Source organism: Bos grunniens, chromosome X, assembly GCF_055505025.1.
Source record: "Bos grunniens cultivar Pamir isolate PY7600 chromosome X, Bosgru_T2T1.0, whole genome shotgun sequence".
NCBI lineage: Eukaryota > Metazoa > Chordata > Mammalia > Artiodactyla > Bovidae > Bos > Bos grunniens.
Genome location: NC_141194.1, coordinates 51688717 through 51712362, shown reverse-complemented (window position 1 = coordinate 51712362; position 23646 = coordinate 51688717). Strand labels below are relative to the sequence as shown.

General features: G+C 48.8%; 2 protein-coding genes across 29 annotated transcripts in view; both read right to left on the bottom strand.

Annotated features, from left to right (window-relative positions):
• Window positions 1-13233, bottom strand: part of KDM5C (lysine demethylase 5C) — a 31168-nt gene extending 17935 nt beyond the window's left edge. For 5 of the 21 annotated variants that reach the window (XR_015159326.1, XM_086388663.1, XM_086388666.1 and 2 more), the window contains exons 1-12: window positions 12560-13233; window positions 8644-8721; window positions 8144-8269; window positions 6252-6374; window positions 5791-5961; window positions 5300-5434; window positions 4439-4562; window positions 4151-4332; window positions 2955-3113; window positions 1126-1245; window positions 840-998; window positions 32-213 (exon numbers count right to left, since the gene is read on the bottom strand). Coding sequence is in view for 19 of the 21 variants with exons in the window: in XM_086388663.1 (XP_086244789.1) it covers window positions 32-213; window positions 840-998; window positions 1126-1245; window positions 2955-3113; window positions 4151-4332; window positions 4439-4562; window positions 5300-5434; window positions 5791-5961; window positions 6252-6374; window positions 8144-8269; window positions 8644-8721; window positions 12560-12709 (1709 nt within the window). In the remaining 2 variants the exon portion in view is untranslated. Of the gene's footprint in view, window positions 1-31; window positions 214-839; window positions 999-1125; window positions 1246-2746; window positions 2825-2954; window positions 3114-4150; window positions 4333-4438; window positions 4563-5299; window positions 5435-5790; window positions 5962-6251; window positions 6375-8143; window positions 8305-8643; window positions 8722-12559 lie in introns of all 21 variants that reach the window. The other 16 variants (XR_015159327.1, XM_086388668.1, XM_086388670.1 and 13 more) reach the window with 8 other exon arrangements.
• Window positions 13234-21105: 7872 nt separating this feature from the next.
• The window catches only part of IQSEC2 (IQ motif and Sec7 domain ArfGEF 2), a 78080-nt gene continuing 75539 nt past the window's right edge, over window positions 21106-23646 (bottom strand). For 7 of the 8 annotated variants that reach the window (XM_086388682.1, XM_086388683.1, XM_086388689.1 and 4 more), the window contains one exon: window positions 21106-23408. In XM_086388682.1, coding sequence (XP_086244808.1) covers window positions 22443-23408 — 966 coding nt within the window. In that variant the 3' untranslated portion in view covers window positions 21106-22442. The remainder of the gene's footprint in view (window positions 23409-23646) is intronic. The other variant, XM_086388690.1, reaches the window with a different exon arrangement.

The following is a 23646-nucleotide window of genomic DNA, read 5'->3' as shown; positions in this document are numbered from 1 at the left end:
TGCTTCCTTGGCTGCCCAGGACCCCACTCACCAGTGGAGGTAGTTAATGGAGTAACTCCAGTGATCCTCAATATGCCAACAAAAGGCCGAGAAGACCATGCCCACATAGAGCCAGGGCACCTTCATGCCAGAGATATCTGCATTGATGTGGCACAGTACAGACTGTTCCAACACTGGCATCACATTCAGGTTCCAACCACTCGTAGCATACTCCTGATAGGTCAGGTATTTGTGGAAAAGAGAGTTTTGCTAAGGTGCTGAGTTCTTTATTCCAGGGAACCTTAATTTTGAGGTCATAGACCTTTCTGAAATGTCTAAAAAATATTACAGATGTTCTTCCCCCTGCCTCCCTCAAATGCATAGACAAAATTTCGATTCACTTCACTTTACTTCAATTTTTGGAAAATTTATAGATGTGCCCACTCACAAAAGTATCTGCAAGTTAAAAGCCCCTGCTCTGGACCAAAATGTACCCTCCTTGTGATACAGGCCTAGGGCCTCTTTATTTCCTGCACTTACAATCCCAGTCCCTGAACACTTCTTATGAATGAGCCAGGTACTCTGACAGGTACTTCAAATACCTTCTCATTTAATTCTTATAAAATTTGTGAAATGGATACTACTCCCATTCTACAGACAAAAAATAGCCAATCTCATGACTGGAGATGCCACGCAAGGTACTAGGCTGTGCTCTTTACACACATCATCCCATCTAAATCTCATAGCAACACATAAGGCAGGGATAACAGTCCCCTTCCTATAGAGATACTGGGTCTTTCAGATACTGAAGGACTTGCCTAAGTCACACAGCTGAATATAACCATGAATCATCTACTCACCTCCTCCTCAGGGGTTAGGTGCCGCTTACTGTCACTGACGGGGAACCCGCTACCAAATTCTTTGGAATGGATGTCAGCCCCATACTCAACAGTTACATCTTCCTCAATGCTATTCACCAGCCGCCAGAATTCCTTCTCCACAAGTTCTGTGGGTACCATCTAAAGGAACAGGGGTAGCTGATGACTGTGGCTCATCATATCCTGGCCCCATTGACCCAGGCGAGCTATAGACCATCAGACACCTATGAACCTAGCCCTGACACTACCCCAGCCCTCCATCACCTACGTGTACGGGCATGTTGAAGTAATCGGCTTTAAAGGAGTCAGCCATCTCGCCAAAGCTCTGCAGAGTGTACTCCCGGGTAGCCTGCTCAAAGCCAAAGGCTTCAGGGGGGCGCTTACACTCCTGAAACCCAAAGGAGAACATGTCACCAAGGTAGAGGCAAAGAGGTGGAGAATCCCCAAAAGCTGAGCTGGAATATGGGGTAGGAATCAGGAGGGAGAACAGCCCTAGGTTTGTACTTAAGGCCTCTGAAGCAGGTCTCACATCATAGCTCTATGTTTTTCTCCTAGTACTTCAGTGCAGTTAGTCTCTTCACTCCTCACATGCACTTCTACCATGCTTTTATCTTCTCTTCCTTCAGGACTTGACTATCTAAACCATGGGCTCTGATTTAATATGCTACCCCATTCTCTTCTGTCACTATCTTTCTTTCAAGACAAAATGTGAGTTTATACAGGATGCTTAGAGAAATTTTTATGCCGAGACTGGAACTACAGGCCTGGGAAAACAACACCGAATATTCCAGTAGCTCGGAGGATGGGAAACAAAGGCACCAACCCTTAGTGTCAAACTCCACACTTTCTGCTCTTTAGACTGTCTCATAAAACAGGACATATGTCTAACTCATTTTGTACTTATATTCATGGTTTTAGATGAGAGTTGTATGTACCCGAGGCAGACGTACCTTCTGCTCATGTCTGAAATCTAAATGTCAACCTGGTTCACCGGCCCAAGACCACTTAAAGAAGAGAGCTAAGTAGACCTGACAATCTTTGTTGTCTATGATACTGTTGGCATTCAAACTCCTCCCTAAAGGAATCCCCACCACTACCAAGGCGTTACACTGCCCCAGTCTCTTTCCTCGTGTGAATGTGTGTGTGTGTCCACGTGCACATGCATACCTGGACACTATGACCACAGCTGACAGGGTGAGAGACTATCAACATCTACTCTCCCAGAAAGCCAGGGAAAGATGCAGACGAGCAACCCAGAATTTGGATCAAGGTAAAAGGCTCATGAAATGAAACTGGCAGACTTACCAGGCCTCTTAGCCCTCACTGCTGCTTCAGGTGCTCTCCTCACTGCCTCTCTTGCACTAGGTACGTTATCCCCACATAGCCTTACTCCTGAACTCCTCCATCCCCCAGTCTAGAAAGTCTGCCCAACGCTTGTAACTGAAGTCTACAACAGTGTAAACCAATTTAATTATCACAACAGAAGGAAAATAACTAATAAATATTATACCCACATGATGAACCCTTTACAAGAAATCATACTCATGAATAATACAGAAAAATGATTATAAAGTAACAAATGAAAGTACACAGTATGATCCCAAACCTGTTAAAGATAGTTATATATACGCAACAATGAAAAGATGAGAAGAAAATACACCAGACTATTACAATAGAGCTTTCGAAAAGAAATAAAAAATAAAAAACTTGAAAATCAAAAGGACATTTTTTTATTCATATTCCTGTCCTCCAAATCTAATTGCTGACACCTTCCCTGATTACTACTCTTAGTCACTTTCCTCTCCTCTGAACTTCTACATCTGAATTTCTAACACACAATTTAACATTTGATTATATGTCATCATATACAATCTAATTATGAATCTCACCTCCCCAGGTGGTCTGAGAGCTTCCAGAGAACACAGGCTGAATGTCCTCCTCTTCTTTCTCCCAAAGCTCTGCCCAACCTAGCCCAACCTCAGGGACCCAAAACATAAGACTGTGGCTGAGCTAGGAGGCTGCTTTCAATAAGACCAGATGAAGGAAGGCAAGGACAGCCTATGAGGCAGACACAGATTGGGGCTGGGAAGTCCTTACCGCCATGACACACTTTGGACACCGCCAGACACCCTTGGGAATCTCAGGCAAAGGAGGCAACAAGCAGAAGATGTGGTAGTTGTCATCACAGCCATCACACAGCAGGAGCTTGTCATCCTCATCCCCTCGCGAACACATTCGGCACACATATGACTCAATCTGCCAGGGGAGGGAGGCAACAGTTCATCAACCCAAGCCCCGTCCAGCCTTTCAAACGTAATACTCCTCCAGACAGTATCTTAGTCCACAGAGATCTCTGTTAGAAACCCACCGTGCTTGATGGCTGGATCATTCATAGCCTTGTACAGGTTAGTCATGCTAGCTCAGGAGTTAAACTGCAAGCAAGAATCTCCCCAAATAAACTAACTGGTAGAGATGTGAGAGCAGAGTCTTTATGATTCAGGGCTGAATTCCCCATTTTTATTCATTCAATAAACATTTACTGAACACTTAGGTGTTCAACACTATGCCAGACTCTATGGTACAGAGATAAGTAAGACACGATATCCTCCTTCTAAAGGCATACAATAGTCCAGAAGCACAAGTTCATAAAAATTAAAAGGCAGTGTAGAAACTGCCAACAGCTCCCCATAAAAGGGTACTATGGAAACCTAGAGGAGGAAGCACACAAATCAGCTGGAGATGAGGAACAGCCTTGAGGAAGAACTTCACTGAAAAGGTAACACTTGAAACTAACTGAAATCTGAAGGCAAACTGAGATTTGGCAATGGTGCAGAGAACAGGGGGAAACTTCCAGGCAGAAGAAACAGCATGTGCAAAGGATGGGGCAAGAAAGCATGGCACGTCTCAGGGAAAAAACAAACATACCTACAAGCAGTTCAGTGTGGCTATAGCAGAGAAGTAAGGTGGGCAGTGCTGGGGAATGAGGCTAGAGGTCTGCTGCGACTGGATCATGCATGGTAATGAGGAGCTTAGCCTTTATCCTGAAACAATGGAGAGGGAGTCTCCTTCTCTGCACCCTTCCAGCACTTCATGTTAACAGCACTTGATCACCCTTTCCTGTTCTTTGTTCCATGTGAGCTGGCCTTGTTTCCCCAATTAAGTGAGCTACCTGAGGGCAGGGCCCACCAGGCCCACTTTTCTGTTTAATGCAACCTGGTCCAGTGCCATGCTGGGGAAATGCTCATTGAAGGGATGAGAAGCAGAGCATTAGGAAGTCAGGGCTGGGTCCTTACAAACTGGGCATTGCTGTGGTTCCTCCTGAGCCTCATGGTCATCTTGGTGCAGGGCTCTGGGCTGTGACTCAGCTCCTCCTTGCTCTCCAGGAAGGTCTTGGGTGAGGTTGACTCCACCTTCATGTCCCCGCCTGACTCCTCCTTCACCACTACAGTAGGGGGACACTCGGGCCCTTCCTTATCTGGGAGAGAGAATAGCTCTAAAGTACAAGTCTGAACAGTTAGGGCCCCGCCTCCTCTCCCCAGGTGAGGCCATTCTTCACACTTCCCCAGCCTGTCAGGCCTCACCTTTCTTCCGCAGAGTCTTATCCTTGGCCATGAGGCCTAGGCCCATCATCTTGGGGCCTGCCCCATAGATCTGCAGCTTCTTTAGCTCAGGATTCTTTTCAATGTCTTCTTCTGTGGGTTCCGGCTAGGAGGAAAGAAGGAAATGAATCAAGATTGCAGGTTGCCGCATTCTAAAAGAACAGCCTGGACTGTATCATAGTCCTGACTAGTTCATATCAGGCCTGAAGCACAGGTGGGCCACGGCAAGAATTTAGATTGCTTTTTGGAGACTGAGGGTAAGTGAGCTCCCTCCTCATCCCTCTCCTGGAATGGAATTAAGATGGATCTCAGTTTTTCCAACTGTAAAATGAGAATATTAACTCCTATCTCACAGTTACAAGGGGCTTGAGAAAGATATACATAAAAAAATCTAAGTATCTGACACTACCAATAAATGGCAGAGACTAACATGGTCTGGTAAATTACATGCTTTGGTGAGCCCAGGGACAGTGTCCATCTTCTTTCCTGTTGTAGCCCCAATGCCCAGAAGAATGCTGGCATATAAGCTTCTTTCTGAGGCTAGAATATAGGTGTAAGGAGAAAGAGAGTTCTTCTCCTCTAAGCAGAGTGAGTGAGTCAGGAAAGGAACAAGGCAGGCAAGAACAGCAGACACAGGGAAGATATTATGCAAAGAGATCAAAACCCAGCTCAGAAGCTCAGTTGAGAGTAGAGGAAGAGCAAGAGTGAAGCCAGAAAGAGGCACACTACTTTTCAGAACTCAGAGAACCAAGAGAAGGGAGATTGGAACAGGGAAGAGTCTTGGTCAGAGGGAAAGAACTCTCTTCACCCCTCAAGTTCTGTTAAAAGTAGGGAAGCACTCACATCAGGCTGCAGTCTCTTGGCTCGCCGGCCATAGCTGTTGAACTTGGAGGGCTGCACAGACTGTCGAAGGGGGATACTGTGAGGTTTATATTCCTTGTCCTTCTCCTCATTATCAAATGGACGTGTGTTGCACTGCTGGGGATAGGTGAAGGGTAAGGGTCAGGGCATGGGGCCCCAGCCCCCAATAGCAAGGACTTCCCTCTACCCTCCCCCCAGTGGCAACCAAAGTTGTGGTTTCATCCCCGCTCCCCTGCCAACAGGCCCTGCCTAACTGGTCTTTACCACTGACACCAGCACACACTCTGAGAATTCTCATGCTTTTGCTTATATCATCCCTCCTTCCAAACATCTCCCCAACAACCAGACTTCATCTCTTTCGGACCTCTCCAGATGTCCAGTCCACTCCACTGAACCAGTTCCATTAAGAGCAAGTGTGGAAATCTGCATCTGGCAGAAGAAAGCCTACTCCCACCCTGGCTTGGCATCCTTACCACCAGGTTGGCTCCAGACTGGTACATCTCATAGGGGTAAACGATGCGTTCATAGTGGGAGCGCAGCAGGGAGCCAATGTTTTTGCCTGGTGGGTAGTTGAGGCGCTGGGCCACCCGAGCCCATCGACGGTCCTTGCAGATGGCTTCATAGCCACCTTCCTCCACCACTATCTGTAAGGACAAGCAGGAAGGGACGTGATTTACTGTGTGTGGGTACAGAAAGAACGAGGACAACTCCATCCCCTTACTTCACTGGAGGCTACCCCCTCCTACCTCCACCACTCAGACTCAAATTGCAGCCAAGGGATGCCAAGAAGTTCTGATGACAGCTTGTGTGCTACCAGGCTGTGCCCCTTCCACTGTAGCCTAGAGATCCAATATCCAAACCAAGGTGGCCCCCAGAATACCAAGGATATTAAGGCGTGGGGTGGGGAGGTTTTTTGAGAAAAACCTGTTCTTACTTTGCTGAGGCTGTAGAGGTCCAAGATCCGCCGTTCTACATTGGGAATCTTTAAGGAAGAGCCCTGGATTTCCCAGAATTTGGCAATCTGATCCAAGTAGTTCAGTTTCACTCTCGTCTGGGCCTGGAGAAGAAATGGCTCAGAGAGGCTGGCCTCCCCCTGTACCTGACCATCTTCTGGCCTAATCTTAGGGCAGGAGAAGGGATACAGAGCAGCCCACTTCATCTACAGAGCAGCAGGCCTCTCCCAGTGAACTGGATCCTCAACTCTAGGTAGTACCTCACCCACCTCTGTTATCTTTGCCATCTTCCAGTCAACAGGAGAAGCCCAAGGTCCCCAAACAGAGCAGGCTGAGTCACAACAGCCAAAGCTTTACATATATTCTTTCTCAGTCTCCTTGACAGGGCTGTGTGAGTATCATCATCTCTTACAGAGCCTCTGCTTCCTCAAGTCACATAGCAGGTACCAAGAAACCTGAGTGTCAAATAAGTTTTTGCTCTTCCTCTGCTAATAATCTGCTATATAGTCTTGAGTAAATCAGTTCTACTCTCTGGACCCCTGTTTTCTGATTAGGAGGGAAATAAAACAACTGCCCAGTCCACTCACCCCAGAAGAGTAGACTTATGACAGGAACAGTGAATGCCCTCTGGAAACTACAGAATTATATCTAAGCTCTAGGCATGTTTCAGAGAATGAAGGCTCCGAAAAAGAACATTCACCTCTTCACATGCACCATGAAATTTGTTCCATGGTGGCCAAAGGGTGAGAGTGCATGCTAAAGACAAAATGGCCTAAAGAACTGAGATGGTGTACCACAGCAGCACTGGTACCTGACCTACCCAGGACCCAATGTGGGCAAAAGATCCTAGGAACAAGGCATGTGCCATGTGTTCCTGAAATCTATGACCCAAGAAGGGCTCCCCAAGTCTATAACCACCTCACCCTAGCCAGAGGGCCTAGTTTTAGGGAGAACTAGGTTAAGTCTTTACCATTCATTACTTTGCTCTGATCCCATTAGGGGGATACAGGGACAGTTCTTTCATAGATGAGGAAAAGTAAGGTCTAGCCATAGAAAGGAATATCCTATGGCTCCTTTGCTATGAGAATCCCTAAGGGGCCAGGAACCCTAATCCTTCCACTTCAACCCTTTAGCTTTCCAACCTTGGCCTCATGCCTGCCCCTCGCCCCTTCATTAGCCAGCACTCTCACTCTAGAAAACCTGCCCCTGTCCTATGGTAGGCTACACCTTGCCCTACCTATACCCCAAGAGACCTGGTCAGATCCATCTCTCTAAGGAACTTGTATCCCATACAAAAGATGATTTTTGCCCTGACCGGAACAGTACCTAGACTGACTCTAGAAGAGTGATTCTCAATAAGTGGCAATTTTGCCTTCCAGAGGACATTTAAGTAATGTCTAGAGACATTTTTTGGTTGCCATAACTGGGAGAGGGTAATATGTTCTAGTATCTAATGGGCTGACAGACATCCTAAAGGGATGACAGACATCCTACAATGCACAGGACAGCCCTCCATGACAATAAATTACCTGGCCCAAAATGTCAATAGTGCCAAGGCTGAGGATCTGCAGTCTAAAAGACAAGTAACCTTTTAAGTTATGGGTATTTGGTTGGGCCTAATAGTCAGCCCCATACCCATAGACATCTATTAAGGCTTGAAGATACATAAAAGTGAGGGAGAGGAGTATGTAGCATACTTCTAATCTACATCTTCCAAGGGAAACTCCAGGATTTTACTTGGAACTGGCTTAAGAGCATCTACTCTCATTGCTCTGGGGCATTCTCAAGTCTTCCATGGAGAACCTCACCTTACCCATGCAAAGGGCCTATATTTCCTGTACAGAACATAAGGGAGAGGGAAAAGCCTACTTGCCTGACCTTCTGTCCAAGTTTGTAACCATTCCAGCTTCCACAGAGACCAGTTCTTTTGTTGTTCCTGCCCATCCACCTCACCTTCCACCTTACCAAGCACCATGGAAGGAAGGTAGGAAGCACAGGGCTGTAGATGAATTGGATAGATGAGGACATATTCAGCTGGCCAAGCAAGAAAGGGTCTCAGTTAGCCTCATATTTCTCTTTTGCTGACCTAAGTAGGGTGGGTTAGTTGACAGGGGAGTTTCAGAAGTACCAAATGTTTGTGGGAAAAGCACAATCCCCAGCCTTGGGACTATCAGATCTGGGAGACTAAAAGCCCTTGCTCTGGTTTATATTCAGAGCTCTAAAGCTTCTCCGTGCCCTCCAGGCAACTTCACAGAAGACAGAATAAAGGCCTAGTTAGGTAAAGTACCTCAGCCAGAGAAGGTAGGAGGGAAAGAGGATCAGAGCTCAGGTATCCATTCTCCCAACCCCACCACCAGCTGCTAGTCTTCTTACCTCTAGTTCGTTCAGCCTCTGGATTCGGGGAGTAAACCTGAAGTTGTCCACTTCAACAGCAAAGGGTGGCTGCCAGTCCTGAGTGGGTAAGAAGGGGAAAGGGAGTTAGGTTATTCCAGCATAGTGCAAGACCAGGCTGGGCACCAAAAGCAACTCAGCACCCCATACATGGCTTCCCAGACCTCTAGCCACCCCAGACCTTTTAACCTGGCAAACACCCAACCCATACAAACACAACTCACAACAGAGCTTTAGAAGTACCTCGAGTCCATACTCAACATCCCATGCACATACCCTGGGAAATGTCTCCTGATTCCCTTCCAACAGTACAGTGGTACAATTTTAAGAAATAGAAAAATGAGGTCCAAAACAGCTGACTTCAAACTTTCCCTATGCACACATCCCTTAGGCATGTGCTGTACTGGAAAGCATACAGGATCTGAAGTCAGAAGACGTGGGTTCACATTTTAGCTCTACTACTTACTAGTTATGGGATTTTTACCTTTCTGAATCTGTTTCCTTAACTGTAAGGTGGCAATATGAACTCTTGCCCTGGTTTCCTCATAAGACTGATACGAAAAATTAAACTGGTTTTCAAATGAAAATGTTATTCAAAGGAATCACCATTAAGACTTGACATCTAAGGCTGACCTCACTACCCAATATATCTGCAGAGTAGCTCAGCTCCAATTTGGGCTATTTAAAGTTTGGGCCTTTAATGTTCGTTCTCTCAGTGAGATAGACACTGCAGGAAGAGCAAGGAACAAGGAGCAAGAATTTGCAATACTCACCTGGTCAGAAAGGCTTCCTATGTGTCCTCTCTCAAACACCTGCCAGGAAGAGGCAGGGGAAGAAGTAGGAAGGAGGGAGGGGTGTTCTAAGCGCTGGAATGCACCACTGACTGTGGTAGCAAAAATTGGGAGGATTTGGGGAGGAGGAGAGAAGTTAGGAAAGATAACAAAAGTAGAGGAGACTGATCTGCCAAGTTGGAGCTTGTTGTGTCCTGCCCAAAAGGCAGCTGTAAAGAGCCTCCTCCCCAATGCTCCTTCCTCCCTCCACCCTCCCAGCAGTCCTTCTTAGAACCCTGGCTCCTGCTGGGATGGTGAAAAGAACCTGGAGTAACCTAGACCGGTGCCTTCATTTAATGAATGGGGGAAATGAGGCCCAGAAAAGAATTGTAATTTCTCCAAAATAACATGCTGAGTTACTGGTAGAGCCAAGACCAGAACCCCTGTCTTCTGACCACTGGTCCAAGGCTCTTTACACTACACCAGGATACCAGTATTCACTCACACATGCATTCACATGGAAAAGGGGAGGGGCAGTTAAAGAGAATAAAAAGCTGCTGGCCTCTTCTGTACACACACTTTTAGAAAAGGGACCAAAGGACTCATACTTACATGCATACATAATCCCCACCCCCACCCCTGCAAAGCAGGTAGCAAACACATGGGACTCCGTGAAGTAGGGGCAAAAACAAACAAAACTAACAACAAAAAAACTCAAACTAAAAAAATATGGCTCAAGTCCAGACAGGCTCCCCACGCTCCCTTGCCTCCCATCAGTAGGGCATTGCCCTCAGCGCAGGTAACCCAGGTAGGAAGGTGCTCAAACCCAGAACTCCAGGCACCCTTCTTTCCTCCTAAATCAAGTTCGAGATAAGAATAAGTGCAACATCAAGCAACCTGACAGTGGCAGAACTGAAATCCTAGAGCAGGAGCTGTACATACAACAGATAGATAGCTGAGGAAGATTCAGTGGTCTCCCTGCCTGGCTCTCCCTGGGACCTACAAGCTCCCTCATCCTGGCTTCAGTCCCATATTCTCATGTGTCAAATACTCAGGATGTCAGTATTGGCAGGATGGTGATAAAATGGTTGGCCACCTGATGCAGGAAGCAAGGCCCTTCCAAGCTCCCCTGGGTCTACTCCAGAATACCAACACTCTCCTTGCACTCATCTTCCCCAAGAGTGGCAGCCACTCGCCTAGCAATTCAGAATCCAAATTACCCTTCCCCTGCCCTTCCTTAGGCAAACCTCCAATTTCCAAGCACCCACCCCTACAAACGTTCCAACTCTGGGCCCAAGCACCACTTGGGTGAGTGCTTTAAATTCCAGCCAGAAGTCCCGCTAGGAGGGACTTCTAAAGGAGGCCTAGGAGCAGCTCTACAGGAGGGGAAAACCGAACAAAACCAAAAAGAGCCAGATCTCCTGGGTTAGAGGGAAGTACAGTGTTGAGGTAGAGAAGAGAAGCGTAACAAAGGAAGGCCCCCTGCAGGAGACACAGACAGACACACACAGACACACACACATGTCACATTTCCTACTCCTGGTCTCCCAAGGAAGGGTAACAACACGTGCACAACGCCAGTCTGCCCTGAGAAGTCCAAGACAGAAAAATGGGATACAAAATTCAAGGCTCAACTACTCCTTATGTCAGATATGCCTCTTTCCCACAGGCCTGCCAAGTCACTTCAGGGAATGCCTCCCCGAGGCTGCCCAAGACTCCAGCTTCTCCTTTCTGCTAGCCTTTCCACCACGGACAAGGATACCTCAGAGATATGTGGCCAGGCTCCAATAAGGAAGAAATCAGCTTACCCAACACCTCCCAAAGGATCCATTTGAAACCAGCCTAGATCTATGGCTGAGCACCAGAAAGCACCAAGTTAAATAAGGAGGCCTGTTATGCCCTCCTCAGGTGGCAGCGAGGTTTCTCATTTGGTTTCAGCCAGGAGACACCCGCTCAAAAACACCCAAACTCAATTCCTGCCCTTTGAATCCCAAGTGGTGACTGAACAACATATATCATTTCCCTTTGATGCTAGCAGGGTGGCAGTGTATCCTAGTGCTTGGGGGACTTCTCCTGGCCTGAAGCCAGGTCTAGGAGTACAGATACACCGCCCTTTGTCGCTGACCTCTGGGAATCAAGGGTTCCAAAGGAGGCATACTTCCATCCATCCAACCATTCTGTTTCTGAGGGTTCAAGAATATCCTATCATCTGGCACCTCCTACATCCTGGGACAGATCAGGGTAGAAATCTTCTGAGAAGGACTCATACCCCACCCCAAGCTGACTGATCCAAGACTGATCCACCCCAAGCTACTGATCAAGCCTGGGTAGTGATGGGCAGGAAAGGCCCAGATATTGCCTTCAACTAGGAAAAAAGGACAATTCGCTGAACCCATCTCAGGGAAGCCAGACAGCATTCCCTGTGAGACTGATTTCCTGACTGGTCTACCAGCCCAGAATATTATCATAAATGTATTGGCCTGGCAGGCTATGAGTAAATATGAGTCAACCCACATGGAAGCAAACCAATGACCACATCAAACACCTTCGCAGTCACAATAATTACCACTTACCTAGTGCCTACTACACATAGACGCTACCTAGTTTAATCCAATTCTCGAAATAACCATTCATGGAACCCATTTCACAGGCTCAGAGAAATTACATTACTTGACCAAGGTCACACAGCTGGTAAACTGCAGAGTGGAGTTCTGAAGGTCTATCTCCCTTCAGAGCTGTGATCTTTTCATTACACCACACTGCGTGCATTAAGAGAAGTGATGCCAGTAAATGGGAGAAAAGACCTTTAGAGCAGCCTTGACCTAGGTGGTTCGGGGTAACCAAGAGATGTTTGGGGTACCTCTCTGTGAACTCTCCCCGGGGCCACTAGGCAACCCTTTCTTGAATCTTACTAAGAGTGATCCTGAAGGATGGAGTGGGAGTGGGTCTCTGACTTAGGGCCACCACGAAAGACCCCTTGCCCCCAGCACCATTTCTCCGACCCGCGCCGCATCCACAACGGTGCTAGCCACCCCATCTCCCCACACCTCGAGGTGCCCTCTGATCTGGACCTCTCCGCCCGCTACCCTAGTTCTTCATCTCCGGCGACCACCGGCCCAAGGCCTTACCGCGGGTGGGCGGATCTTGCAAATGCCCGACTTCTCGGCGATGGGCCTGATTTTCGCAATGTAGCCAAGAGGGTCTCGGAACTCCGCCCAGCTAGGCTCGAACACCGGGCACTCCGGCGGCGGTAGAAAGTCGTCAGACCCCGGCTCCATGGTGCGCCCTAGGACTGGAGGGCTCGGACCGCCCTTAAGGACTCATGGCGGACGCCGCTGTACGAAGCCGAGGCACTGCTCGGAGACTAGGCCCTAAGCGGGGCGGCCGCCGCCCGCCGAGGGCCCAGGGGACGTGTAGCTGCCGCGCTCTGAGAGGCTCAGACTGACGCTACTCTATCGCCTCTTCGTCCCGCTCCGTTCGTTCCAAACTCTGCCGCTGTCTCCCAACTACCACAGCCTTCACCACCACAGTTAACTCCCAACCGCCGCGGCCTTTAGTGCCGCCGCCGCCATCTTGGTTTCTCACCGTCTCCCCCCCCCCTCCCTTCACCACAACAAACCGGATCCCTCCGCGGGATGTCCCTCCGAGCCTCGTATGCCTTGAGAGAGGCCAAGCCCTAGGAAGCCATCACCCCGTGGGGACTGAGCTGAATCGGCAGGCGTGGATCCCCTATTAGGAAGCGGGAACTTAAAACTGCTTCCCAGACTGAGAGTAAATAGTCCGCCTTAGCGGCGGAGGAACAAAGTTGAAATTAGCAAATAGGTCCCTCTTTCCGGACGGACCGGCGGTGCACGTTTAAAGGCCAGTGCTGCGCATGCGCGTTACGGAGGGAGACCGGAAGAGGAGTTGGCGTTGGTGGGTGGTGGGTCCAAACTGGCACCCACTCGATGACCTCAACACTGGCGCGAGCCCCGCCCCAACATGCTCTCCTCCCGGGTCTTTCCGGTGTGGGCCACAGAAGGTGGCTTCGAGTCCGTGATTGCAAGGGACCCTTCTGCAGGCCCGCAGATTACGAGAGACATACATAGCTCCCAGGTCTAGGCTCTGACACCTCTGGGGCTTTGAAAAAAGGAAGCCGAGATGCTGCTCCCTTCTCGGGGATTGCGGATTTTTAGAATCCTGGGCCCCAAGGAGAGGAAGGAAATATTTATTTGTCCAAGTTTGCGTGTAGAGGCCTCTCAGAGATGGGGCTTCCATCCTTAGCTCCAAAGAGTCATTGTCAGTCAGCATTTTAATGAACACTTTTATCGTGTCCTTATTTGTGGCATGTGGGCCTCCCTTCTGGCTCAATTGGTAAAGAATCCGCCTACAATGTGGGAGACTTGGGTTTGATCTCTGGGTTGGGAAGATCCTCTGGAGAAGGGAAAGGCTACCCACTCCAGTATTCTGGCTTAGAGAATTCCATGGACTGTATAGTCCATGGAGTGGCAGAGTCGGACACGACTGAGCAACTTTCATTTGTGGCATGTACCCCTACAAAAATAAGCCTGAGAGTATATATATTTTAACTATTGGATTTTAACAACAGCATATGTATTGCCTACCAGTGCCCACCATTTGAAGTACCTACTCTGTGCCCACTTGTGAGCCTACAGTGTACTTATTATGTATTTGTGTGCATGGATTTTATTTATTGTGTATAGCCCCCTCCTTATATTTGAGTATCTACTATGTGTACCTCTGCTCCCATTGTGTGCATGTTTGTGAGCAGTTTCTGAATAGGTTTATTGCAACTGTTTTGACTATCAAACCAATACTTTGCCCATAGATCAGGCATCTACTGGAGAAGGCAATGGCACCCCACTCCAGTACTCTTGCCTGGAAAATCCCATGGACGGAGGAGCCTGGTAGGCTTGGGGTTGCTAAGAGTCTGACACCACTGAGCGATTTCCCTTTCACTTTTCACTTTCATGCATTGGAGAAGGAAATGGCAACCCACTCCAGTGTTCTTGCCTGGAGAATCCCAGGGACGGGGGAGCCTGGTGGGCTGCCGTCTATGGGGTGGCACAGAGTCGGACATGACTGAAGCAACTTAGCAGCCGCAGCAGCAGCAGGCATCTACTGCATTTGAGGAGCTCTAAGTTACTCATCAGTTGTGGGCCTAAAGCATAAATAGTTCAAGAACCTACTGTGCACATTTTAGAATACTTCTCTACATGCTGATTGGGCTTACCTGATAGCTCAGTTGGTAAAGAATCCACCTGCAATGCAGGAGACCCCAGTTGGATTCCTGGTCGGGAAGATCCCCTGAAGAAGGGATAGGCTACCCACTACAGTATTCTTGGGCTTCCCTGGTGGCTCAGCTGGTAAAGAATCCGCCTGCAGTGTGGGAGACCTGGGTTCGGATCCCTGGGTTGGGAAGATCCCCTGGAGAAGGGAAAGGCTACCCACTCCAGTATTGGGCCTGGAGAATTCCATGCACTGTATAGTCCATTGGGTTGCAGAGTGGGACATGATTGAGCAACTTTCATTTTCACTACATGCTGCTTAAGTGCTTATTTTGTGTTCCTCCATCAGACTGTGAATTCCTTAAGGGCAGGGACCTTGTGATCTTATACATCCTTAGCGCCTGGCATGGTAAGCAGTAAATAAATGCTGAGTAAACAGAAAAGTGAATGTATATTTTTGAGCAGCCTTAATATATATTCACTAAAAATAATATATACTCTTTGCAAACATTTCCTGGATATATTAAGCATCTGCTGTAAGCTTGAGTATGTTTGAAGGGGATGGAGAGTGTCATTCCTTCAGTTATCAGTTTCTAATCATGTTTCTAATCTATACCATGTCCCAGTTAAGTATATTCATTCTGCCTGCTGAGCTAAGGGCATCATCTCTAAGGGAGTGGGGAACACTGGTAGGAACTCACACCCTGTAGTCAGAGAGGCCTGACGTCTAGTCCCACCAGCTCTGCCATTTTCTAGTTATGTGGCCTTGGGTAAGTCCCGGGTTCTGAAACTGAGTGATGTTGTATGAGGATGGCAATACTTACCTTGAAGGATTGTTGTATACTACCTAGCATATAGAAGGCCCTCAGTATCTGTTAACTGTTATTTTCATTCCTGAGAGTCAACAAACAGTATGTCAAAACTCATTAAGAATCTCCTTTGTGCCAGGCACTGTGCCTAGTGATTTCAGATTTTTTATCACTTGAACCCTTAGATTGCCTTGAATGCTTGGAATCTTTATCCCCTACTTGCCTGGTGAGGAAACTTGTCCCAGGTAATACATATAGTAAATGACATCTCCTTTCTAGCTTTCTAGGTGTCAGGGGAAACCTCAACCCTTCTCCACCAGAAACACAGGTGAGTGACCCAACTGAACAACTGTATGGACAGGAAACAAAGCTAGGAAAGGTAATGGTAATAACAGTAAAAAAAAAAAAAAAAATCACTAGTCTCTCACATGTGTAAGCATTTAACAGCCCACATAGCTCTTTCATACCAATTACTTCCCTTAATCTTTGCAACAGTTTTGGGAAAGATGTAGATCAATTTACCCAACCTGTAGATGAGGAACCAAGTTCCAGACAGATTAAACTTGCCCATTGTCACACAGGAAGTTGCTGACTCTTGGTCAAATGCTTTTGTCATTTGCTCCCACCATAGTAGAACTAGGCAGGAGAAGGTGAAGAGAACAAAGAAGATAAAAGAATATGCTGAATCCTAGGTTGAAAGAAGTTCGGCCTTTCTATCTTGAGGCTGCTCAGTGAAGGGCAAAGAGCACGAATTAGGAGTCAGGAGACCAGGTTTGGGGTCTCAGCTCAGCTTAGCCTTCCCAAAGGTTCTTAGCCCAGACACCACCCACCATTCTGGAAGGGCAAATGGAAACTGTATAGACTCCTTGAAGCCCAGTCAGTCCCAGTTCATTCATTCATGAACATTTATCAAATTCCTGTTATGCACCAGGTACTTTTCTGGGCCCTGGGAATATAATGGTGACCAAGACAGACATGGTCTCTGCTTTCCTGCAGCTGACATTCACCCACTGAGATCTACCATGTACCTCCCCTCCCTGAACCTCGATTTTCTCATTTGTCCAATGAGACTATATAATCCCTTTCACACAGGGTGGTTATGAAGATTAGAGATCATGATAACTGCCATTGCTCAAAAGCCAGGTACTATGAAATAGGTATTGTTATCCCTATATAACAGATGAGGAGGTTGAAATTCAGAGTAGTGTAAACTTAACCAAGTTACATGGCTAGTAAGTAGCAGAGTACAAACTGTTCAAGTCTGTCTGACTGCTATACAATTCTGCCTGTAAAAGTCTCAAATGGTGCCCTTCGCAAAACAGGTGCTCAGGAAATGGGATCCTTTCTCAATCTTTGGATCTTGCTTGGGACCAGCCTGAGTCTGGGCCCTGCAGGGTTAAGAACTGAGAAGCGGCAGGGAGCTCACCCTGGACTGGAGGTTGAGTTGGCCTCACCCATGCACCTGGGAGAGAGGGTCTGGCATGGAACTGGTACAGAGCAGTGATTGGAACGCTTGGCTCTGCTCTTGACCACACTCACTCCATCCATGTTTTCTGGATGAACTGCATAGTGACTTCATGCATCACTTTTCTTGATTTTAAAACAGGGTCCCTTCCAATTCTAAAGTAGGTATGAGTTGCAAGTTCTAAATCCTAAGTAGCTCTGGAATTTATCCCCTCTTCCCCATGCCTTTTTCTAATCTTCTACTCCCCAAGAGAGCCATTGACTATTTCTAGCCTAGGTTATTAAAAGAGCCTCCTTAAGATATCAAGGTCTCTATGTGAGTTCGTGGAGATTTATAGATAGGTAAATAGAGAGATGTATATTATGTGCTCAATACATATGCATAACAATAAAATGATACATTCAAAACAATGATAATTCCAAATGAATTATGATAGTAGTGGTTTATAATTTGAGTAAAATAAAAATCCATGATTCCACTGATATAAATAAATAAAATGAGGGAAAAGGAAAAACTTTTCCTTCAAAGAATGATGGAGTTAGAAAATCACCAATAGATGCTCAAAGTTTTCCCAAATAAAAAAGCAAATCCTGAAAACAAAGCACCTAGTGCCCAAATCTTGGTTTCTAAATGCCATTCTCAACCAAAAAGAACCAGAGCTCCTTGGAAAAAGCGGTTGATTCCAAGACTGGGTCAGGGAAAATATAAGATGAATCTGGAGCATCTTGTGGTACCAGAAAATAAGGAAGTGCTCAGGAAAGATGGAGAGCTGCCAAAAGGACACAGGAGTCATCTTCCTGCTGGCTAAATATAGGACACTTTGAACATCGAGATAAAGAATGATATTAATGTGTTATAACTCACTGAAATGATAGACAACCATGAGTCCATGAGACTATAGATACATAAATGTAGGAAAAGGGAAAGCTCTCCCTTACACTGGAGAGCCAACTAATACAAGTGTAAAGAATGATGGCATTGGACATCATTTGGCCACCTCAGGAATCATCAGTGAATGCTAAAACCGGTGGGTGAAAGTTTGAGGAGTAACAAGACAAATACATAATGTTAATGCATCTCCCCTCAACATAATCATTCATTACAAAGGGAAAAATAATAGCTTTATAACAGAGATGCTATGTAGCCCAACATGTCACCTGGTCTTTCTTTAGCTTCCAAGGCCTGGGTGAGAAAACCTGTTGGCAACAGAGGAATGAGGATATGAGGACTGCCCACCTCTCCTTTAGGATGTGCCATGCCCACCACCTGGGCTGTCCTCTCCCATTCTTTTCTCACTATTACACTAATTTTAACATACTCACACAACTCCAGGCTTATGCTGCTCCCTCTGGCAAATGCCTTTCTTTCCCAGGCTTATTCCTACTCACCCTTCAAGACTCAGCTAAAGGAGCAGTTCCAGAAATGCTCACCTGACCCCTCTCCCCTGCCCCAAGTTGAGTTTTCCCTTTCTTTGCACCCCCACACATTCTGTGCTTCCTTCTGGGCCTGCACTTATGTTGTATTGGCATTATCCCCCCAGGCTGTCTACTTCTGAAAGTCTTGTCCTGCACTGTCCAATATGGTAGCCAGTATCCACATGTGGCTGTTTGCATTTTTAAAAATTCAGTTCTTCAGTTGCAAATAACCACATTTCAAGTGCTCAGCAGCCACATGTGTCTAGGGGTTACCATAGTGAATAGCACAGGTATAAGAAATTTCTATCATCACAGAAAGACTTCTAGGCTACCACTGGTCTAGGTAAAGACAAGAACTCCATGAGATTCTAGGACCTTTGTCTTTTGTTATGTGTCATCCCTCCTCATCCACATCTCCAAAAAGATTGACAGTAAAACGTTTGAGGGTGGCCAATTAACTCCTTGTGTTCAGGTCCTCAGGGAAATGGGGAGGTGAGGAGCCAATGTCTGGATGGTGAGCTTCCAGGGAGAGAGCGAGGGTGGGGCAGGGACAGCCCAGTGCTGGGACTGCAGGGAGGAAGGGAGGAGGAGGAGAAGATAGGAGAGAGCTGAGAGAAGCACGAGGAGGCTCCAGAGGGCCCTGAAAGCTTGCAGGTCGCATCAATCAATAAATCAACCAATGCAAAGATACTTTAAGATTTAGCTTAGAAAGAACTATTCATTCAAATCAACAGAAAGTTTAGTGTCATCTGTGCTATGCCAAGCACTGTGCTGGGCAATGCTCTGGACAGAGGTAATTCAGATCAGTGTCACACCTGTGCCAGTTATGGTCTAGTGGGGAAGATAGATACTGATGCGAGGGATCCCAGAGAATGTGATCAAGGGCACACTTTGTGAGGCATGGGTTCTTTAAGACCATCTCTTAAGAGTGAGAAAACCTTCATCAGGGATGTGGGGGGAGTACATCTTTCAGGGAGAAGGCACAGGTAAAATACTGAGTTTGGAAATTACATACAGGTCTTTTCAGGAAATGGTGAGTGGATGACCAAAGTGTAGACAAGAAATGAGTGGATTACAGAGATCGTTCCAAAGTCAAGGCAAGGGGTTTGCACTTTTTTCCGTAGGCAGAGGAGAACAGCTGACTGTGTGTCTGGCAAGGGGCAGGTGTTTCACTCCCATCTATTAACAATTGCCCTGCAAGATTATTATCCCTACTTCATCAAAGGCAACAGTCAAGTCTGCTGCTGCTGCTGCTGCTAAGTCGCTTCAGTCGTGTCCGACTCTGTGCGACCCCAGAGACGGCAGCCGACCAGACTCCCCCGTCCCTGGGATTCTCCAGGTAAGAACACTGGAGTGGGTTGCCATTTCCTGCTCCAATGCATGAAAGTGAAAAGTGAAAGTGAAGTCGCTCAGTCGTGTCCAACTCTTCGAGACCCCATGGACTGCAGCCTACCAGGCTCCTCTGTCCATGGGATTTTCCAGGCAAGAGTACTGGAGTGGGGTGCCATCACCTCCGCAGTCAAGTCTGACTGACTGCTAAAAGCTGAGCTTTGGGAAGACAAAAACAAGCATCAGGCTGAAGGTGGGAGAAGTGGGAACAATCAAAGGTAGTCCAACCTGGTCCACTAGAGAAGAAACAAAAAAAGTCTGATTGGATTTGATTCTGGACCAAATGCTTAGATGGCTCCAGCTGCTGCTTTTGTTTAAATGTGCATGTGAAGAAGAAAACAAAGATATTGATCCCAGCTGCTTAAGAATGGGGCCATCCATAAGGTGGAGGAAATAAGGCCTCAAAAAAAAAAAAAAATGTGGGGTCATCCAAACTGCTCCTTCTTAGTGGCCATTTCACACTCTAAGAAAGTCCCCCAAATATTTACTGACTGCTGCTTCCAGGGACCCTGCTGACCCCAACCAAGAGCCAGCATCTCCCATTCCTCCTAGGCTCTACTGAGCCCCAGGACATGATCAGTGGTGCTGGAAACATGTCCATTTCATAGGGATGCAGCTTTAGGGACTGGAAAAGAGCCTGGACTAGAAATCACGATCTTCCATCTGGACTTGGGAAAGACCCTCCCCTTCTCTGGGCCTGACCCCTCCTCAGTAAACTAAAGGGAGCCCTGCTATTTGTCATCTAACCTCCCAAGTACATACAGGAGTTCTTATAATGAATGTATCTAGCCTTGGCTTCCTGGCCCAGGTAACCCTCCGCCCACACCCCCAAGGACAGAAATGCGGCCCGCTGTGGAGAAGCGGGGAGGGCTCCAGGGCAAAGCCAGGCCAGTCCCAGGAAGGGTGAGAATAGATGCCACGGGCATAGAGGAAGTATCCAACCTGTGAAAGGAGGGGAAGAGAACTATCTTGCTGAGCACCTACTCTATGCTGGCTGCTGGACACTCATTACCTCATGCTGTCATCATAACCCCATGTGGCAATGGCTTATCACCCCAAGTTTTCAACTGAGGAAACCGAGACTCAGAGAGGTTGCCTTTCCCAAGTGCACTAGGAAGGGAAAGCCCCAGGATTTGAACTGGATCAACTCCAAAGCCCAGACCCTTGCCACTCTGTTATCCAAACTGTTAATGAAACAAACATCAAAACCTCACTCACCCCCCCACACCTCCCATCCAACCAAACCCTCTCACCCATCCAGTTGTCTGAGCTTTTACCATCAGCACCTCACCTCCCTGGGCTAAGGCCTCTCTCCCAAGGGGCTCCACCATGGGGGAGGGGGCACAAGTAGGAGGCAGAGGCGGGAGATGAGCACAAGGTCTTTTATGAGGCATCAAATATACATTCTTATATACAAGGAGGAGAAAAGACAATGCCTAAACCCCAGGTCCTCTCCATATAGCCCCTCCCGCTGCTGCCCTCCCCCACCCCCAAACCCCGGGGTCCCTGGCCTTTCATACAGCCAGGGTCTGTCTGTCTGTTTGTACTGCAGCCCATGATGGAGAGGGGAGAGGGAGGCAGGAGCTGAGAAAGGAGCTGGATATGCGGGGCAAGAAGAGGAGCTGGGGCTTGTAAAAAATATATTTATAATAAATAAACAGGGCTGTAAAGGGGCTGGAGAGGCAGCAGAGAGTTTGACGGACAGAAGGACTCAGGCATCCTGGCTCCCAGCCCCCACTCTGATGGCTTCAATGTCTGCCTCAGGAAGGACATCTCGGGCTCATGGTGGCCCTCTGGGAGCCCCTCTCCCCAGGGCTGACGCTGGGTGCCCTGCCCCAGTGGGCTGTTTGTGGGCAGTATCTGTAAAGTGCACTGTCTTCAGCTGTAGGTGGGGTAGGTGTGAGGGAATGGGGGGCATGCAATATGGGTGAGGGAGGGCTGCGCCCTTCTCATCCCAGACCTCAGCCCCCCCGCCCCAAACCTGTCTGGACTTTGATCAGGATAAGAACGTTGCAAGGAAAGGCAAGGTCCTGAAGCTGAAGAGGTCTGGGCTGGGGCCCACTAGACAGAGAGCAGAGATCGGCTACAAAGAGGAAGCACTGCCCCACCTGGGGACCAGCATATGTGGGGGCCCACTCACCGAGTGCACTGACACCCCACATCCTCCAGCAGGTGGAGACACCTGGAAGTGTATGGCCAGGCCCTGAGGTCAGAGAGAGGGCCGAGCCAGCTGGGGTTTGGCCACAACACTGCAGAGCCCCCTCCTAGCCCCACTTGGCCAGAGGTGCCCTGGGGAAGCCTTCACCCCCATTGTTCCCAACACCTGCCCTTCCCTACCAGCCAGAGCTGACGGGGAGCTCACACTGGCCCAGAGGTCTGAGGCCACCCAACTAGACCTCTGGGGAAAGGGAGAGAGGGAGGGTGAAGAGAGGGAAAAAGAGGACGAGGATCTCTGAAAGGTCCTCACCACTCCCCAGAGCTCAAGAGCCCTGCATACAGGCTGCAAGTGGCAAGGAGTCTCAACTCTGGAAGGAAACCCCAAGGAGACTGTTGGGGGTTAGAGGAGGGGTCCCAAGGCAGGGAAGAAGTGGGGAGGAGGACATTTCTATGTGCATGTATATTTTGGAAAAACTGAGGAAGCAGAGAGGTCTCTCTCCTGCAGATTCCCCAGACCTTCCCAGTCCCCAGCTCACACACTCCATTCATCAGACCACGGTGCTGATCCGGCTTGGCTTGGCCTTGGGGTTTGCAGTGGGTGGGTTGGCCGTGCCGGGGGGCCCAGAGGCGTGCAGTGGGCCATGGGGGGAGGTGGGTGGCAGGGGCGAGTGTGGGGTGTGGGGTGAGGGTGGGGGCAGGGGTGGGTAGGAGGGGTGGGGTGGGATGGGTGAGTGCGGTGACAATGGTGACTGGGGGTGGTGGGGGTGGGAGTAGGAGCCCCCTGGTGGCCGAGATCCAGGGCCCCCAGCGGCCCCCGCTGCTGGCATCATCTGTGGGTGGTGGCTGAAGATGAAGTGCTTGGGGCCCTGTTTGTGGGCTGGAGGGTGCTGGGGGGCAGGACTGTACAGGGGCAAGGGGGAGGTGGGCTGGTGCAGGGGGTGGCGGCCATGTGGAGCAAACTGAGGGTGTCCTCCGGCTCCCCGTCTGGGAGCTCTGCCTGGCCGGCCCAAGGTATAGTGCTGGGGACCTGGGACTGGGCCATGGGCGTGGAAGTGGCGATGCGGCCCCACAGGAGGAGCTGAAGCGGGAGGTGGTGGAATGGAGCCCAGCTGCGGCAGGGGCGGGGGCTGCTGAGGCGGTGGGGGGAGAGGGGGTTGCTGGGGTGGCAGGTAGGGCGGCGGGGCCGGGCCTGGTCCTTGGCAATACTGGGCATGCAGGGCCTGGAGCTTGGACTGCCCATCAGGCAGCACCCCCAGGCCACCGTGGCTGTGACCGTGGTGGTGGTGGTGGTGGTGGTGGTGGGTGGAAGAAGCAGATGAAGAGGAGGCAGAGGCCTGGCCTGTTGGTGGCGGTGGCATCTGGAAGGGCCCCTTGCCACGCTTGCTTCCAAATAGGGAGCCCAGGAAGGATGAGGAGTTGGAGACGGGCCTCTGGCTCTTGTACTCCTCTGGCGGCGGGGGTGGGGGTGGAGGTGGCATCCTCTGGTGAGGGCGTGGACTGCTAATAACAGACCCCTGGAAGGGGGGAGGGGTGGAAGTCAGGCCGGTCTAGATGTCCTAAACCCCCAACCCTAAGCCCCAACCCCCTGGTCCCTGGGGGCTGGAGAGACAGAACCCCCCTCCACAGCATAATGGAAACCAAGTCACAGTCCTGTACTTGTACATGGAGCGCCCCCAGCTTGCAGAGCTCTGCTGTCACATCCACTATCTCATCTGAGCTTCAGCTGGGAGAGGAAGATTTAGCAGTACCTCC